This window comes from Myxine glutinosa, chromosome 12 (genome assembly GCF_964187855.1).
Source record: "Myxine glutinosa chromosome 12, kmMyxGlut1.1, whole genome shotgun sequence".
NCBI lineage: Eukaryota > Metazoa > Chordata > Myxini > Myxiniformes > Myxinidae > Myxine > Myxine glutinosa.
The window spans coordinates 26,291,052-26,310,269 of NC_136272.1; the positions used below are offsets into that span (position 1 = coordinate 26,291,052).

The following is a 19,218-nucleotide window of genomic DNA, read 5'->3' on the forward strand; positions in this document are numbered from 1 at the left end:
AGTGGGATTATCGATTGCAGTTTCACTCCTACCTCAGCCTCCAGGCTGCTTTACCTGTGGCTATGAATAACAGCAAGCACGATGATGGGCCAAACTGCAAGTCACTTCTCATCTATGAAAATGGGCTAAAATGGGTGCTTCACCCACAACTCCCTCCTCCCCATTGAATGGCAGTGTCTTGTAGTTACAACCTTCTTCTTTTGTATGCAGCACAAGGCTGCAGGTAGCATCGTTTGCTGGGGGCATGGCTGAGCCGCTGATCCGGTGCCCTCTGTAGGTTAGACCAGGAATTTGTTCATGGTGCCGGCGAAAGCTCACCTATTCTTCACGAAGGACATCACGTGATATTTAACATCCACCAACTAATGCTGGCAGAAGGGGGACGCCCAGTTAAACGTTCACCTGGGGGACGGCACACACATCGATGCCTTGCCCTGCCCACGAAACACCAGGGTGACAGTTTATAGCTGAGCCAGGATTCGAGCAGAGGCCAGACAAGCTACAACCTCTTCACTTGGGAGTTTCTATTATCCATTCATTGTTTTGAGCAGTGAATGCCTTGTACCCTTCACATTGGTATTAAGCGTCCCGTTTTAGTTTAGGCGTCAGAAACATTTGTCGTTCCTTGCAAGAAAGGGGAAATTTTTTTTGTCTTGGTTTGACATTGCTGCCTGGTACAAAGAATATTGGTAACATTGAGTGACCATTGCATTCGTGATTGTTTATGCTTGAGGGAGCTCCACTTTCACATTTTGCTCAGCGAATATGATCTAGGCGTGGCAAACGAGTGTTCATTCGACTTTAATGCTTTTTCCCCCTCCCTGTTTACTTTTTTTTATTTTTTATTTTTTATTATTTATTTTTTTTCTTTAGATTTCTTACCCTAATTTTTCCAATGTCTGTTCTTGCAGTTCCCCTCTACCCCTTTCTACCAGCCACCCATCTCCACAGCAAGTGTTGTGTTATAGCAACCTTGAAACAGGCCTTAAGCACTGGCCTCGACCCTAATATATTATGCCAAAAAGGATGTGTTGTACAGTCAGGCCTTTGAGCCGAGAAAGCCTTTGAAATTGCTCTTGCTAGCTCTGTCTCTATTTCCTGCCATGGTCTTTCCCGTAAGTATATTTTGCAGAATCCCGGCGGTTGAGTGCTTCAGTGTGCCTGGGTTTTTTAATTATTATTGTAATGGAAGACAATACTGTATTTGTTTGATTTATTAATTTATTAATTTTTTTGTGTGATTTTTGTTGGAATATGGGTCATGTGGACAATACTCCAGATTGTCGAGCTACATCTGATCAGTGGGGTAATATGATTTTTAACCCAAAACAATTTTTGTGAAAATACGTCATCATGTTCATTTATCCTGGTTCTGAGATCTGAAAAGGTGTCAATAAGTTTGAGAGTTTTGTTTATATTGTTACAGCAGTGTCAGTGATAGTCATTTTAAAAGAACTAGCCAAAAGTTAAATCACCTGAAAATTTCATCAACACTTCCAGTTCTTGAAGGTTATCAATGTCATTGTAGAAACAAATGCATAAAAGGACTGAACTAAAGCTTTTATATTGTGATTATGCTGAAAGTAAACTTTATTACATCATTTTTTTAAAATGTGACGTCATTTCATTGGCACGGTAAGGTTTTTTTGGTTTGTTTATTTTTTTTCAATCGAATGCTCATAAAAGGGTGAAAATAAGAACAGGACTGGGCATCTAACAATCAATCCAGGCCCTCACCAGGTGGATAGACTACGTTTGAGCTGAGAGTAAATGATCCATATTGAAGGAGATTTGTGCCGAGACTCGCACACACTCTCCCTTTCAGACGAAGCTACAACAGACTTGCACTTAAACAGGAAAAGGTTCCGAGAAGCACGAGTACAATTGCATGGCTTCCTGGACTGAAAACAGCCCGGAGAATTATAAGGAAAATCATGGAGGTGTACAGACATAAAGGAATTTAAACCTTCAAATAGTTGAGTAAATCCTATTATTAATTTGCAATTGGTCACTGGCGTTGACACCAATCCAAATTTTTATTACAGACCCGAGGAATCAAAAAGCGACATATATCAAACAAACGGTTTAAAATGGAGAACCTCGCTGCCATTAGAGCATTTAAATTGCATCAGATGTGGCAATAAATGCGAATTGTTGCTCCCAGCTTGCTGGCTCGATGACAAAAGACGACATTTGCATTTTTACTGCCTCTCTCCCTACCCCGTTTGGAATCGCATGCGGGCACGGGCAACTTGCTAGTATGGTAAATACAGGGGTAAAGGAGGCCAAAATAACAGAAGAAAACCGCATACACATCAGTGACAAGTCCCAAGGTGTAAACAATACTGACATTGTGGCTCATGGTGTAGATGAATCAGCAATGTGGGGGAACCAGAATGATGAGCTACACAGGAGTGGCTGCTTCTCCAAGTAATCTAGTTGTTGGTTATTTTGATGATAATTTGTTCAGGGACACAAGGAGGAGAAAAGAAAAGGGTTTGTGTGTGTGTGTGTGTGTGTGTGTGTGTGTGTGTGTGTGTGTGTGTGTGTGTGTGTGTGTGTGTGTGTGTGTGTGTGTGTGTGTGTGTACGTACGTACGTACGTACGACTTTTCCCACACATGTCAAATAATTATTTATAATCCTGTTTATATATATATATGAACAGGATTATAAATAATTTATAATATATATATATATATATATATACAGTAATACCCCGGCCTACGTCATTAATTGGTTCCATAAGCCGTGACGTAACTCAGTTTTTGACGTAAACCGGGTGTAATGTCTTAAAAATGCCTTAAAATGAAGACAAACACTGTAAAACTAGAGTAAATAACTGGAGGAGGCTGCGGCTTCGCAGCAAATTGCAAATTTGCAAATCCATGCACATGTGCACATGCACACGTCGATCGGTTCGTCGACGCCGGATGCCGGCGAGGTGCCCGACGAGGCACCCCGGCTCGAGGCATGACACGGTCGTTCGTTTCACATGGGCCATGGGGCCTGACCTCGTCGCGGACATTGCACACTCTGCATGGTGACGTGACGTGACGTCTGCCACGGACGGTCGTCCGAGCCGGCATCGTCATGTTTCGCCGTTGCCACGTTACATTGGTTGTTTTACACAGTAAAGGAATAATCACAAAAATACCAGCGAAAGGCAAAGCAAGCACGCGACCGCAGCACAGGACAAAATGCATATGGCGTCGCCTTTGTTTTGAATGAGAACCAGCACCTACGCCGTACGTATACTGTACGTACATTTTTATTATATTTATAATGTGCTTTTTATTGTATTTTAAATTGTTTCGATCGTTAAAACATCAACGTTAAAACGACGATCAACGATCGTTAAAACATCCAATTGTTTAATTTTTTTCACGTCCGTAGGAGTGACGTAAAGTCGCACATAATGACGTTCGCTGAACTGAAATGTACTCTAAAAGAGTGGCGTAAAGTCGGATTTGACGTTGGTCGAAATGGCGTAAAACGGGGTATGACTGTGTGTATGTATATATATATCCAAATATAATTTTAGTTCTCCATCTTTCAATGAGCGCACGTAATGACGTCACTGCCATGTACGTACGCTCTGCCTGTCAAGCTCTCAAGAGAACCCTCCGACAGCATAATGTTTGATCTTAGTTCAGATACTGTCATAAGTGTATGTAAAACTCAGCTACCGACCTGGGTTCGCCCTTTTGGGGCTCATCAGAGCAACGCAGTGAGTCATGCATACACTTATGACCCTGAAAATCTTTCGATTATATACCAGTTACTATGCGAGAACTGAAATTATATTTGGATTGGTTGCTCCCGGCTGCATCCAGGCGATTCCATATAATGAGTGGATACCAGAGAGAATGTGCCGTGACGTATATATATAATATGTACAGGATTATATACACGCAATTTGGACATTCAACAACCGGTCACGTTTCCTTCGCCGGGAGGTTGATTTTGGTCGATTATTTGTGTACGAGAGAGCGACTCTGATTCCATGTTGATGTGCCAAGATTTTCATCACAGCCATCACAATCATTATCTCATCAAAGAAGATCATTATCTTGTAATAAAAGGTAAGGTTGTGTTTTTCCTCTTTCCATTGTATTTTACTTTTAGATTTATTTTATTCTCGGTTGTTGAATGTTTTTTTTGTCCAAATTGTGTGTGTGTGCGTGCATGTGTACACGTACACACACCCTTCTCGATTTTATATGTATAAGTACACCCTTCACTACGGGAGCAGCAGGAATGGTCATTCCTCTTTGGGGTATATAGATTACAGTCGATCTCTGGTCGGGTCTCAAGAACATTGGGTGTGTGTTCATTTACCAAGTTTCTTGTGGAGAGATCGTCAAGTGGTCTGAGCATTCGAGCAAGCACTCCATTCACAACCGTTAAGGAATGGCTGGCTTGGCAAGCGCTAGCTGGCTGCTTGGCAAATGAGCACAACCTGGGCTTCCTCCCTTTCAATTTCGTGTTAAACAGCAGGAGCGAGTTTCAAAAGTTCGCTACGAAAAATGCCACGTCAGCGGCAAGAAGGGCTATGTTATTAAGTCAACCCTTATGGGGTATATAGAATACAGTAGATCTTCCCTCAGTTCTGTAAGTAAAACTTACCTCACGGATGTCAGGATTCCTTCAAACTTCTTTGTTTAGTGTTATAAACAGCATCAGCGACTGTTTAAAAAGCTAATCATACGTGTTTGTGGTTTATAATATTTTTACTTCTGGTGGAGGCTGTTGGGCCCGTTGCTTCCGCGAAAATGCCATGATAAGCTATTTATAAATGTTGACTCGACGTTTGTTCAAGGAGGAAAAACCCCTTTGGGGTGGGGTGGGGGGGGGGGGGGGTGGCGAGAGATATTACTGGTATTAGTGTTGTTTTGTAATAATATTGATATTATGCTACTATCGTTTTTGTTATTAGAAGCGGCCTTGGAAAAATGCCACGATAAAGCTAACCTAACATTTATATACACCTCAACACTCAACCCAATTGTCGGCAATGGTGGGGAAAACCCGCTCGGGGGAGAAACCCCCTTGGGGAGGGGGGCAAATAAATGTGCCACAACCATTAGTCGTCCTGGCAAGTTTGGTTGAGGTTGGATAAGTAACGACGGAATGTATCTCAGTCAAAAAAATGTGATTATGATGTATTTACAAGGTGGTCCAGAAGCCCTGGGCACATTTTGAAGAACGATAACTGCAACAAACAAACAAAATTAGGTGGACAGGTTGGGAGTGTGACTTGGAAGAATTGATTCGATTTTGGTGAAAATCCGAATCCGGATATGAGAATTTTTAAAGTGATTCTTCACCAATGAGAGATGGGGTCAAAAACAATATATAACATATTTTTTTTAAAGGTTGTGGACGAGTTATGACAAAACTAGGTGGATGAGTTGGTTAGGTGACGAGAACAAGCCGATTAAATTTTGGTTCAGGTCCGGATCCAGATCTGGCCTATCGGTGGGGTACAAAACGTAAACTGTTCAGCCTGGTGGAGGTTTACACTCCATGAGTGCCATTCTCGTCCAACCTGTGTCACTTAGCTACTGCGCTCGGAATGTGAGCTTGATCTGCACAGGCTTGCATTTCCTATCCGCTTTGTTCGTTGTTGTCAGCAGATGGCTAAATTAGCCAATTAACCCTGCTTTTAAAGTAAGTTATTAATACACATTTCTACTTCAGCATTATGTTTTGAAAATACAGTTGACCGTGGTAGCATATATTCATCAGGGATGTATGTTTCTCATAAGAGGTGACACTGTGACGCTCCCTTGGACATCCACTGACACACGTTTGGTGGCACCTTTGGTAAGGTGCCACACCCTCCTTTGGAGCAAAATTATTTGCGTTTCATCGCTTTCATTCCTCATTCTCTGCTCTGTTTCCTTCGCCCTTTCCCGGCCTAGCAGCATGATGATAGAGCTGATGAGTGGATAACCATGGGGAGCCGTGAGCGCCCAAGGTCGGGTGCTGGAACACCTGGGGGGTTTCCCTTTGGAAAAGCGAACACCCGCAGCTCTGCGAGTCCTCATTGGTCACATGACAAGTTTAACACTGATGGAGAAGGAGGTGTAACGGGTGATAACGAGAAGGGTGCACAACAAACTGCCCGTGTTAAGGATGACAAGGTAGGTGAACACTGGCTTTCCCAACAAAATAAAGTGAAATGCATAATTTGTAAGCATTAGATTTTATCTTTTTTCGTATAATTAAATGCTCTTGAATTGACACATTAAACAGCGCAATAGTTGTAACGTTTGCATTTAGTGTTTGTTATGAATTGGATTTGTACTCTCCCACATGTGCATCATGCCCCAAATGGCGGTACAGTACTTTGATATGAATCCCAAATGTAAAAGATGCCATTGTGTGTAATAATTTGATCAGGTTGGAGGTTGGGATGTCAAAAATGATACTATTTTTGTAGATAATATGAACATCACGCACAAGTATTTCCTTTTTCTGACATCTGAAGCGTTTTTGGGGGAGGGGGGAGCTGCAATTCCTAATAAAGCATGTGAGCATGATGCAACACTGCTCAACTCGGTAAGCCATCTACATTGTCCTTCCCGATGTTCTGTCCTCTAACCTCCTTAGCCTTTCCCTGTTCCTTTTTATTCATTTTCTCGAATTTGGTATACTTCACTAACCCTAACTCTCTTCACTTTCCTTTCCCTCCCTTCCCCTCCTCCAAACATCCCCATGTGTGTGCTGTAGTATTTATAGGACCTCTAAGTGAATGCTTTCCTACCTGTGAGCTTGGCATGGCTGGTACATGAGGAAAATTAGTTAGGTGTGAGGTTGAAAGGGTAACGTTACCATAACTCCACCGGCTTTGTGAATGGATTTTTAAATGTCTGCAATACATCTGAGATTTGGAAGGAAAGGGAAATCCATTAAACTAGGCTATTGTAACACATGGCTATTTAATACTTGAATTGTGTGAGTTACAACAATATATTGTAATTGTTGCTGGATTTGGACCTGTCTTGATCCCAGTACTGACGAACCAGTGCAACGGTTGACCGTGGGGTGAACGCCAGCTTAAATCACAAATTTAGTGATTAATTGTCCTCAGACAGCATCCGCCGGGAAAGTCGAACAGATTTTTACTTCGATTTTCAGCTTAGTGACAACTAGTGAGAATATGGCACTCCAGCCGTCTCATCCGTCTAAAAGGATGGCGAGTCGTTCGACCAAGATGGGTCGGCTGTGGGTTTTTTTTTTTTGGTTTTTTTTAACAAGACCGCCTATTGAGGTTTGGCGCCAATTCCCAATAGCCATGGACTAACGCATGTTGTGGTTATAGTTACAATTAAAGAATCGTGCACCAGGCAACAGACAGATGGTAAAAAAAAAGGTTTAATAAATAGGAAGGGAAGAACAGAAGAACTGGGAAGAAGTGTGTGTGTGTGTGTGTGTGTGTGTGTGTGTGTGTGTGTGTGTGTGTGTGTGTGTGTGTGTGTGTGTGTGTGTGTGTGTGTGTGTGTGTGTGTGTGTGTGTGTGTGTGTGTGTGTGTGTGTGTGTGTGTGTGTGTGTGTGTGTGTGTGTGTGTGTGTGTGTGTGTGTGTGTGTGTGTGTGTGTGTGTGTGTGTGTGTGTGTGTGTGTGTGTGTGTGTGTGTGTGTGTGTGTGTGTGTGTGTGTGTGTGTGTGTGTGTGTGTGTGTGTGTGTGTGTGTGTGTGTGTGTGTGTGTGTGTGTGTGTGTGTGGTGTGTGTGTGTGTGTGTGTTGGTGTTAAAACATCTGAGCGTTGGTAAGCTGCCTGGAACGTTCCTTATTCAAAATAATCTGGACACTCGGGCTGTTCCAGGATATTCATAGCATATAATTTATCATCGAAAATCCAAAGGGGAAGGAAAATCCGAAGGAAACATGCCCTCCTGTCGAAGGGGCCCACCCCCCCTCACCCCACCCCCCGAATCCGCCAGTGAGCAGACGACTTGGATATAAAGGCTGGATGCCAGACAGTACTGAAAGATGTACAGTATATATATACAGACTTGGCATTTAATATGGAAGCTGTTCCTTCTGCGATAAAATGATGGTGTGTGTGTGTACGTGTACAGCCTTGGCTTTTAATTTGGAATATTTTTTTTGTGGGGGTGAACTTACTTTTCAAGATGTCTTAGAACCAAAAGTTCATTGGAATTATGTTGAAATTCTAGATTTTGTTAATGTGACCTTTAAAAGAAACAAAAACCACATTTGACATTTCGAAGCAAATAAATTGATCCTTGAAAGTGATGTAAACTGATATCGAACTCAATTCACGGACAGTACTGTGTTATCGAACTCAATCTCTTTATTTTGCACATTAGCCAAAAAATTTTTTTAACAAAAACAAATTAAATTACGACTGGGATTACGGACAGTAAAAGTACAGTTCAGTACTTCATATAACCCCCACGAGCATTCAGGAGAGCACGTACACGTTGAGGCATGCTGTTCACGAGATTTGCCAAGGTTTGGACAGGAATTGCTTGCCATGCAGTGACTATAGCCTGCTGCAATTAACGCACAGAGGTGGGCTGCTGTTCCAAGTTGTCGATTTGACGCGTTAATTCTGCCCACAAGTTCTCTATCGGATTCATATCCGGGGCCATGGCAGGCCACTCCATATGCTCTACACCACGGTCAGCAAGAAAGTGTTGGATCATGCGAGCACGATGAGGCCGTGCATTGTCATCTTGGAAGACAAAGTTTCCTCGAAAGGCTGCACGAGCAAATGGAAGCAATGTTTCTTCCATAATGACCCTGTACTTGAACTGGTTCAGGTTTCCATTCAGAACAACCAGGTCAGTTTTGCCCCCTGCATGAAAAGCAGCCCAAACGGTCACCACACCACCTCCAGCTTGGACTCTTGGCACTATACAATCTTCGTTGTGGGCTTCATGCACTTGTTTGTGCACTCGGACGTGGCCATCTTGACGATAGACCCTGAAATCTGGACTCGTCACTGAAGGTCACGTGATTCCAGTGTCCTGGCTGCCATTGACGGTGCTCTCTGGCCCACTGCAATCGGCACTGGCGGTGTTGTCTGGTTAGGCGTGGCTTTCTCGGGGGAAGCCTGGCACTATACCCTGCTTGAACCAGTCGTTGGTTGACTAGCCTTCTGGATACAGGCACATTTGTCAGTTGCTGCCACTCAGCCCTAAGCCGATTAGCTGACTTGGTACGGCCATTGCAGACTAACCGGTGCAGCTGGCGATCATCTCTCCTTGTAGTTCTGCGTGGACGTCCTGGCCTCGGTATTGGAGTAGGGACACCCCTCTGAGCATTTCGTTTCAGGATCTTTAACACCTGACCTTGAGTGATGCCATACTGCCGAGCAATACCACGCTGTTTCATGCCAGAATTTCGTAAAGCCACCACTCCATGACAAACAGCATTGTCAATTTGACGGACCATCTCCAGAGGAAGCGGCAATAACTTTTGTAGACGCGCAGCAGTTGTTTTCCACTAATACAGAACGCAACAACCCTTTTCTACCCAATTGTGAAGCCAATCGTCAAATGTACCTGTCCTTACATTTTGTCACGCCACCTGTGATATAATCCTGTTATTGACTTCTTGCTGCGAAAGTCAATCGGTGACATGGTTCTTTCAACAAAGACATCACTGAAGGGTAAAAGAAACTCACCAGATTGATATACTGAATTCAGAAAGTAAACCCAAGTCAAGAAAAAAAAAATATTCCATATTAAATGCCAAGTCTGTATATATAGATATATATACACACAAGTCTCTTTGTCGGTCCGGCATCTCGCACCTTGTGGAGAGGTTAACGGGCAGCCTGTCATAAGTGTACCGGCCAAGGCCGACGCTACTACCCCTGCCCGGTTGGATTCGTTTCGGGACGATGCTGAGACCGATGCCACCGATTCGGACCCTGGAAGTTTGTCACCGTGTCACCTGCACCAAGAAGCATTCCGAGCCTTTTGAGTAAATCGCTGTTACCTAGCGCTGGGGGCCCGGGCGCTGACCGAGTTTATCGCTCTCGGATTGGATGGCTTTGTCAGCCTCCGACACGTTTTGGTTGGTAGCTTATTCGTTCTGATTTTATTCCTTTATGCCTGTTATTTAGTATTTACACATGTTAGCTGCATTCTTCAGGAAGGGTGATTGTGGTGAAAATGAAGAAGAAGGGCAGCCTTCGTAGGCATGGGGCATATTGGATGCCTATTTAGGGGCAAGCGCTCGGTCTGAGAGGGGGGGGGGGGGGTCATTATCTTGCCTGTTGAATGAGTTATGAAGAGACGAGCGCTGGGTCTTATTGGTAAGAAGTGAATGGGATTCATGACTAATGTTTAAAATGCTTGGCTTTGCTTTGTAATGCTTTATAAGATTTCTAGGACTGATGATATCTTTGCCTGTTGTGTGAGATGCCAAAGATAGATTTGAACAAGCGTTACGCCTCAGTCCCCCGTCGGTGAAGTGATGCGAGTTCACAAAGTGGAAGACGCAAGGCGGCCATCTTGGATTTTGACGTAGCGGCCCAATTTTCAATAGCGTTCTCCGTTATGCGTAGATACACCCACACACCAGATTAGAGGTTGGTACTTTGCTTATTTATCAAGATATTTCGCTCACAAGGTTCAGACATACATGGTGGTGGCCATCTTGGATTTTGACGTGGCGACCCAATTTTCAATAGCGTTCTTCCTTATGCCTAGATACACCCACACACCAGATTAGAAGTTGGTACTTCGCTTATTTTTCAAGATATTCCGCTCACAAGGTTCAGACATACATGGCGTCAGACATACATGGCGGTGGCCATCTTGGATTTTGACGTGGGTTGCACCCACACACCAAATTAGAATTCGGTCCTTCGCTTACGCACGCATGCACGGACACACGCACACACACACACGGACGGAGGGGAAAACCATAGTCCCTCTTTCGCTCCGCGGTGCGACTGGGGACAAATAAAGCCTCGGATCTTGGAGTGTGGTTTTGAAGGTTTTTCAATGCAATACACTTCTTTCAAAACAAATAATGACAGATGCTTTCTTTCACAATGTGGTATGATTCCCGGAAGTCATCGGACAAAGACATGGGTTTTATGGTCCCTGGTCAAATTGTTTAAGAGAAAATAGTCAGAAATAATAAGAAGGACCTGTGTAACCTCTGCGGTAAAAGCCCCCTGCTTGAGAGAATGCTGTGTATTTATTTGGGCGGTGTATAGACAACAAACCGCTGCTTCAATCGCTGAGGCCTATCTTCACAAGGCCCATGACTATCAGCGCAAAATCCTTTTAACTGTCACTTTGGTCGTTTTGCACTGAAGGGAAAACTTGTAGGGAGGGCATGGCGATTGTGAATATGACAGCGCCAAAGATGTCTTTGCCTTCGCATAGCAGTAAACACCAACATTGCAGCCGTATAATTTTTCAGTTTGAAATTGTGGATTGCGTCAGACGAACTGTCCAACCAATGGGTGATGGACAGATGCATGCACGCATGTATAGCGCCTTTCATAGTCCAGATAACTATCGCTATACTATGCAAAGTTACCCCCTAGAAGACATTTCCACAACAATAGGTAGATTTCTGTACACATGCTACGGACTCGGCCCTAATGAGTGTTGTTATGTGTATTGCTGTTGGTTCGGAGTATTTTAGATATTATGCTTACTGTGACTTAAAGGAACGGGTTGTTGTGAGTAAAAGGTTTAAAAGCGCTCCTGGTACAATGTGGAAAAAATCCGGACCAAGACCGGAAGAGGCGGAGCGAAGAAAAGGAGGTGGGAGGAGACCGGAAAGGGACGTGGTGGTGGTGGAGGCTCCGGAGCGAGCATTGTCGAAGGAACGTCACGAGGGAACTTTTGAGCCTATAAAGGAAGTCCTGCCTTCAGCATTGTGATCGCTGGGACTGTTCACATCTGCGTGTCAGATCGACGGCGGATTCGGATGAACCCTCGTCGTATAGGTTCGCCTCAAGCACAAGCCCGCCGCCATTGGGACTCGTGCGCGTTGCGCGTCGTTCGCAGAATAAGGTTGCCGCGTCTGCTGGTTTCGCCTCCCCCGGGGGGGGGGGGGGGTGCCGCCGAGGACGTGTGTGCGCGCCAGCGGCCTTCGAAGGAGACAGTGCGGTTTGCGGCTGCACGGTGTACGTGCACGTTTGGAGCGTCTTTGGAAAGCGCCCATACCACCGCCATTGTGCGGGAACTAGATCACGTGATCTCGGGGTGGTTTCACTCGTCCAAGCCTCAATTGACTTGGATCGGCCATTGATCCAACAATCGCCGGAGCGACTCGACGTCGCCTTGGAGGAGTACAGAGACATTGGGGGAAGTGCCGTGAGTTGGGTTAGAGGGATATATAAGGTGGTACCATCTTAAATATTGTGATTGTAATCGTGAATTGATGTATTCACCCTTGATGTGTTTGTGATTGTGAGAATATCCTTGTTCGTTCATAACCCTTGGTTTGGTCTCCTTAATGATCTGATTGGTTTCACCCAAGGATAACATATTTTTCTGCCGGGGCTCCCCTCGAGGTATGGAGGTCACCGAGACCAGGTAAATAGGGGAGGACCCCGTAACAATATACAATAAGTATTAAGACTTCGGCCTTTTCTGCAATTATGCGAAAAAAGAATATAAAGATCAAAGGTCACATCGATTTTATTCAAGCAGTTGTTTGATGATTCTGTAGAAATTGCCTGTGTCGTGTATGTCTTCTTCTTTCAGCACTTTTGAAGTGCGGTATACACTTAAAATGCTGCAGCAAGTGAAGATTTGTTTGCAATCTGAAGCACAAACAGTCATGTTGCTTATGCGTTGGCTGTCGTCTCGATGGTCTGGCAGATTGCTCATACTTTTTAGGTCATGCCTAAGGAAATAATGTGGTCTCTTTTCAGTCCATCCATCGTTGAAAAAAAATCCATATTCTTGTGTTTTTTTATTGTTTTTTTTTATGAACAATAAATCCCAAAATGACACCACCTCGGTAAAAACTTCCGGAATACCTTCTCTTTTCCTAATCTTTGCACCTTTTCTTGCAGGAAGGAAATGGCGGTAAGAAGTGATATTTTCAGCTACAGAACCATCTCAGCAGTTTCTACAACCTGATCCCTTGGCTGTTCTATTTGTTTACTTACTTACTGTTTGTGCAAGCTGTGAAGACTTGAGGCAGGTGTATTTTTCTTTGCTTCATTTACCTGTCTTTCTCTTCACCCATTACCCAGTTCTTCAAATAGTTACGACCCTGTTCAGGACATTTTAAAGTGGCAAAAAATTGTGATTTGTTTTTATTCACTTGATTACAGCCGTAGTTTAAAAATAAATCATTTAAACGAATCATCCTCATCTGCATATACTCTGTCACAATATTCGTCTGGCTATAGATAAAGCGATAATTTTTTTATTGGTAGCGATTGATGTTTTTGGGTTTCTAGTTGACTTTAATTTCATTTCTATACTTTGTGATTATTCATTGCAGTGGCACATGTCTGTCAGACAATCCATCCACAAAATATGCCTGTCTTGTCAATTGACAACCTCCCCCCCCCCCCCCCCCCCCCCTGTCTTTCCTCCCCAGTATGCAAAGCTGCATATTGTTTTAGCAGACATTGACTCTCACCCAAATATCTTGCTGGGTGAAAAATGTGCCGGGACTGCAAATGGGCAAAGTGGTGGTCAGAACCCAAGGCTTGAAAAGTTTTTGGTGTTGCCAGGTCTATCTCTTATGGTCTTAGACGAATGGTGGGGCTTCTGACAATGATGATGCTCAGGAAAGGTTGAACGCTTCAGGAGGGGATCTGTCTGCTGATAGACAAATGGTAGGGCTGAATTGGCTTGATGATCCCTGTATTCAAAGGTTTTTTTTGTTTGTTTCTGGTTTCAATAAATTCTGTTTTCTCTCTGATGCAGTGTTCATTTACTCTTCTCTTTGTAATATAATCTTATATAAATGAAAGTACGGCATCTGTTCCGTTGGCTGTCTGTATGTTTATTTGCGATCTCTCTCTCTCTCTCTCTCTCTCTCTCTCTCTCTCTCTCTCTCTCCTCGCTCTCTCTCTCTGTCTCTGTCTCTGTCTCTGTCTCTCTCTCTCTGTCTCTCTCGCTGTCTCTCTCGCTGTCTCTCTCTCTGTCTCTCTCTCTGTCTCTCTCTCTCTCTGTCTCTCTCTCTCTCTGTCTCTCTCTCTCTCTGTCTCTCTCTCTCTCTGTCTCTCTCTCTCTCTCTCTGTCTCTCTCTCTCTCTCTGTCTCTCTCTCTCTCTGTCTCTCTCTCTCTCTGTCTCTCTCTCTGTCTCTCTCTCTCTGTCTCTCTCTCTCTGTCTCTCTCTCTCTGTCTCTCTGTCTCTCTCTCTCTGTCTCTCTCTCTCTGTGTCTCTCTCTCTCTCTGTCTCTCTCTCTCTCTTTTTCTCTGTCTCTCTGTGTCTCTGTCTCTCTGTGTCTCTGTCTCTCTGTGTCTCTGTCTCTCTGTCTCTGTCTCTCTCTCTCTGTCTCTCTCTCTCTGTCTCTCTCTCTGTCTCTCTCTCTCTCTGTCTCTCTCTCTCTCTGTCTCTCTCTCTGTCTCTCTCTCTGTCTCTCTCTCTGTCTGTCTCTGTCTGTCTGTCTGTCTCTCTATCTCTATCTCTCTATCGTCACCAAACTTTGTAGGCATAATTAACAATGTCCTGCAATTCTTCTTATGACATCTAAATTTACTTCAATACCGGTTTCACTGGAGGGAACTATAGGTTTACTGCCTGTGGTTTTCCAGACTTTTTTTTCCCATACCCTTTAACATACCCTTTAACATATTCAACTGAAACTTGGTACATGGTTTATTATGCCAAGTTGCAGAACAAGTTCGAGGGTGTTTTGTCAATTTTTCACGGAGTTATGCCCTTTTTGGAACTTACTTTTTTGGGTTTTTGCTCCTTAACGGCCACTATTATCCCACCTTTTGGGGTCGGCCAGGGCAAACTTGGCCCAGGCCTGACATCCGCCGAGTTAGGGCGGGAATTTGGCCATGGTGCCGGCGATACTTGCCTACTCTTTGCGAAAGGACACCATGGGATCTTTAACGTCCACCAACCCATGCTTGCAGACAGGACTCGCGGTTTAATGTCCATCCAAGAGATGGCACACACATTGATGAATCACCCTGCCTGTGAAACACCAAACTGATAGTTTATAGCTGGGTCTGGATTCGAACCCAGGCTGGACAGCTTAGAGGCGGGCGTGCGTACTTCTCGGCCATCCTGTCAGCCCTTTGGACTTCGAAAATATCACATATTATACATGGGTCCGTTTTCCAGACTTTTCCCCCTTACCCTTTAACATATTCAACTCCAACTTGGTACATGGCTTCATTATGATAAGTTACAGAAACTGCCGCTTATTCTGTAGCAATCGCTTAGTGCTTGGAAGAAGAACACTCATTGGGACCAGTAGGGGACATGTATTGCAAAGTAATTCTCCCTTCAGGGGGAGACAGGGACATCAGGAGATCTGTGGAAGGGGTTGTGGCGGATTACACGGGATAAACAAGATCGACACCACAGGGGATTCCAGGAAAGAAAACAGAATTTTAAGAAGGTAGATTTCGGGTGGATTAATGGCGGTAGAAAAGATCAAGGTTTTGGATGGGGGTCAAAAATTTTGAATTTTCTTTTTTCAAATGTTTTTTTTTTTTAATGTTGAATTTGATTTTGAATCAAAAATATTGGCACCCTTGCACTTTTTTCAAATAACTCACAATTTTCTCTAAAAATAAGTTGAAATTGACAAAAGTATTTGGTCTCTGCAATTCTTTATTTCACTGTTAATATTACAGAACCTTTGTTTTTGATTCAGAACTTAATATCCTTTTAGATCAGAAAATAATAAGAAATGGCATTGCCAAAATTATTGACACCCCAGACTTAATATTTGCTACCACAGCATTTGGACAAAATAACTGCAGTCAAGTGCTTTCTATAGCCATGAATGAGTTTCCCACACCTCTCTATTGGCAGTTTGGCCCACTCTTCTTGTGCAAACTGCTCCAGTTCTCCCAGATTTGAAATGTGCCTTCTCCCAACTGCTGTTTTCTGATCTCCCCACAGGTGTTCAATGGGATTTAGATCTGGACTCATTGCTGGCCACTTCAGAACAGTCCAGCGTTTTGTCTTGAACCATTCCTGGGTGCTTTTTGTCCCCCGTCGCACCGCGGAGCGAAAGGGGGACTATGGTTTTCCCCTCCGTCCGTGTGTCCGTCCGTGCGGGTGGGGGTGTGTGCGTGCGTGCGTATGTGCGTGCATGCGTAAGCGAAGGACCGAATTCTAATTTGGTGTGTGGGTGCAACCCACGTCAAAATCCAAGATGACCACCACCATGTATGTCTGAACCTTGTGAGCGGAATATCTTGAAAAATAAGCGAAGTACCAACTTCTAATCTGGTGTGTGGGTGTATCTCGGCATAAGGGAGAACGCTATTGAAAATTGGGTCGCCACGTCAAAATCCAAGATGGCCGCCACCATATATATGTCTGAACCTTGTGAACGAAATATCTTGAAAAATAAACGAACTACTAACTTCTAATCTGGTGTGTGGGTGTATCTACGCATAAGGGAGAATGCCATTGAAATTTGGGTCGCCACGTCAAAATCCAAGATGGCCGCCTTGCGTCTTCCACTTTGTCAACTCGCATCACTTCACCGACGAGGGACCTAGGTGTAACGCTTGTTGTATACAAAGTCAAGGCTCGTGGAAGAGGTAGAACACCAAACGGATCAGGGTGCAACAGAACAAAAGACACAGGAGAGGGAGGGAGGGGGGGGGGGGGACACCAACAATAGGGTTGAAAGACAAAATAGAGGGAGAATTAGCCAACCAATGGGGTGGGGAGGAATGGGGTGGACAGGATGTATATAGAAGGAAACCTCTTCCCCCTCCCTCCAAATCCTACCTATCCCCCCTTTCCCTTCCCTTCTCCCTCTCCCCTCTCCTATTTCCCCCCTCCATATACTGTATATATTTGCATATTGTTTATTTTATCCATAAAGTGCTGGATTTACTGGTTAGTAACCGAGAAATGCTTTTTTGTCATGGCTTTTCTCCAACAATTAAGAAGCAACCTTTCATAAGTTACCCCGGTATTGTGCAGTGTAAGAAAGGTCATGATTCGTTCTTTGGGATGACGTCAGTTTCATCTCATTTGCATACAAACTCATTTGCTTGAAACTTGTATACATCCCTGACTTCCGCTTCCGGTTCTTTCGCCGAGGAAGCATCCTTCAAGCTCTCCACGTCATCAAAGTTAAGTATTTTCCTAATCATGTCTTTGTCAAATTTCCACTGGTTATTTTACTGTGTATGTGTCACTATGCGTTTCTAGTTGGTCTTGGTTTGTAATTCGTGCAAACTTGGTCCCTCGAGGCTTCCCTCGCCTGTCGGTATTTTGTAAACTTAAGTTCTTTCTTTCGCTGTATTGCTTTTTTCTTTGATTTTCTTTTCACCCCCGACCTCCCCGAACATGTTACCCTTTGCCTAAAGTTTTAAATACTAAAAAAAAATTATTTTCTTTTATAATAGTCATAATTATTACCTTCTCTCCCCACGTTCTTCCCTCTCCTTCCCGCCATCATAACTTCCTCCTCTTCAGCCAAGTCCTTTCACCTTTCCAATTTTAATTCACCATACCCCTTCCACCTTTCTCAGATCTGCTTTCACTTAACCTTTAAAAAAAAAGTAATATTATTAATGAAGATAATAAAAAGGTGGCCTCTCCTTCCGTACTAACAAACTGCTCATACACCTCCCGGTTCCTTTGCTCTGCTCCCCTGGCTTGCTAATCTATTCTGCATTTCAGGAATTTCCCAGACTGCTCACTGTTTTGCTTTAAAATGTTTAAACTCCCCCCTGCCATGCTGTTCTCTTTTGTATACCATAACTCACTCTTTTTCTTCCTCTTCAAAAGGCTGCAATTAATTTGCTCATTAAATCTTTCCATCACAAAAAAATCAATCTCGTGCAGTTCTTCCTTTCTTCATTCTCTAAAGTCTTTCATTCCACCTCTCCTCAAACGTTTTCAAACGGATCTCTGATTTTAATATCTCAAGAAACCCAGTTTGTAATAAATGTTCGATTTTCTTTAATCATTCTAAACTTTCAAAAGTCCCAACTCACCTCTCCCCCTCAAATCTCCCCCTCACTCCTCCCCCTCTAATCTCCCCTCTCACCCTTCCCCTTCAAAACTCCCAATCCACCCCTCCCCTTAAAAACTCCCAACTCACCCCTCCCCCTTAAATTTTTCCTCACCATTCCCCTTCAAAACTCCCAACTCACCCCTCCCCTCTCAATATTCCCCTCACCCCTCCCCTCAAATCTCCCGCCTCACCCTTCCCCCTCAAAACTCCCCCCTCACCCCTCCCTTTCAAAACTCCCCCCTTACCATTTTTCTTCAATTCTCCCCTCTCACCCCCACCCCTCCCCCTTAAAGTTGCCTCTTAACTCCTCCACAAAGCTGCCTCCTCCCTGCTTCCTCTCCTTTCCAACTCATACCTCCACATCCTCCAACCTTCTACTTCACTCTGCTGCACCTCAAACAACTCCTCACTGTCCCTCATCCCATCACCATCAAACCTTTTCTGCTTCTCCTAGCTCTTCTGCAATCTCCGAAACACTATCAACAGCTCTCCCTACCTCCCCATCTCCTCCCTCATCTTACCCTACCCCTCCCCTGTTCCCTGTTCTGTGTCCGATGCTCCCCCTCCCTCTTTCTTAATGGTATGTGTTGTGGAAAACCATTCAGGTCCGCACAACTTTAGTCCAACGGTTTGGTTTAATTGCATTTAGATCATCACATCATTCCTGTAAGTAGAAATACACAATAAGCATACGATGCGACATCTCATAAAGCCATTCATATCAGTCAATGCAAGCAAGCTAGATATTCAATAAAGGCGTACCATTAACGAGGCTACCGATGTAACATGTCACAAGGGAGAAGTCTCGGAGCACTGACACAGCAACGGGTCTTATAGTCACGCCCCTAGTGGGGACAACAATGACAGCGAGCAGCGAGCATCCCCACCCGGGTTCAGTACGGATACGATTTCACTACATTCACCCCCCGTCAGAATTATACGGCCGCGTGGCTAAAAGCGAGTGAGCGTCAGCATGGGCGCGGAGTATTAGTCGGCCCAACCGTAGCGGGCCGGGCGGCGAATTTCTCTGCCAGCACGCGTTCGAAATTCCCCGGGTACGGCGTCTCGTAAC

The 19,218-nt window shown here is 44.2% G+C and overlaps 1 protein-coding gene across 20 annotated transcripts in view; it reads left to right on the top strand.

Annotated features, from left to right (window-relative positions):
• The window catches only part of LOC137438073 (uncharacterized), a 39,528-nt gene extending 25,634 nt beyond the window's left edge, over positions 1 to 13,894 (top strand). For 7 of the 20 annotated variants that reach the window (XM_078766610.1, XM_068132971.2, XM_068132976.2 and 4 more), the window contains 2 exons: positions 5,930 to 6,148; positions 13,032 to 13,199. In XM_078766610.1, the coding sequence (XP_078622736.1) occupies positions 5,930 to 6,148; positions 13,032 to 13,055 (243 nt within the window). In that variant the 3' untranslated portion in view covers positions 13,056 to 13,199. Of the gene's footprint in view, positions 1 to 911; positions 1,116 to 5,926; positions 6,149 to 13,031; positions 13,200 to 13,567 lie in introns of those variants that run through there. The other 13 variants (XR_010986641.2, XR_010986642.2, XR_013621073.1 and 10 more) reach the window with 7 other exon arrangements.
• Positions 13,895 to 19,218: the final 5,324 nt, after the last annotated feature.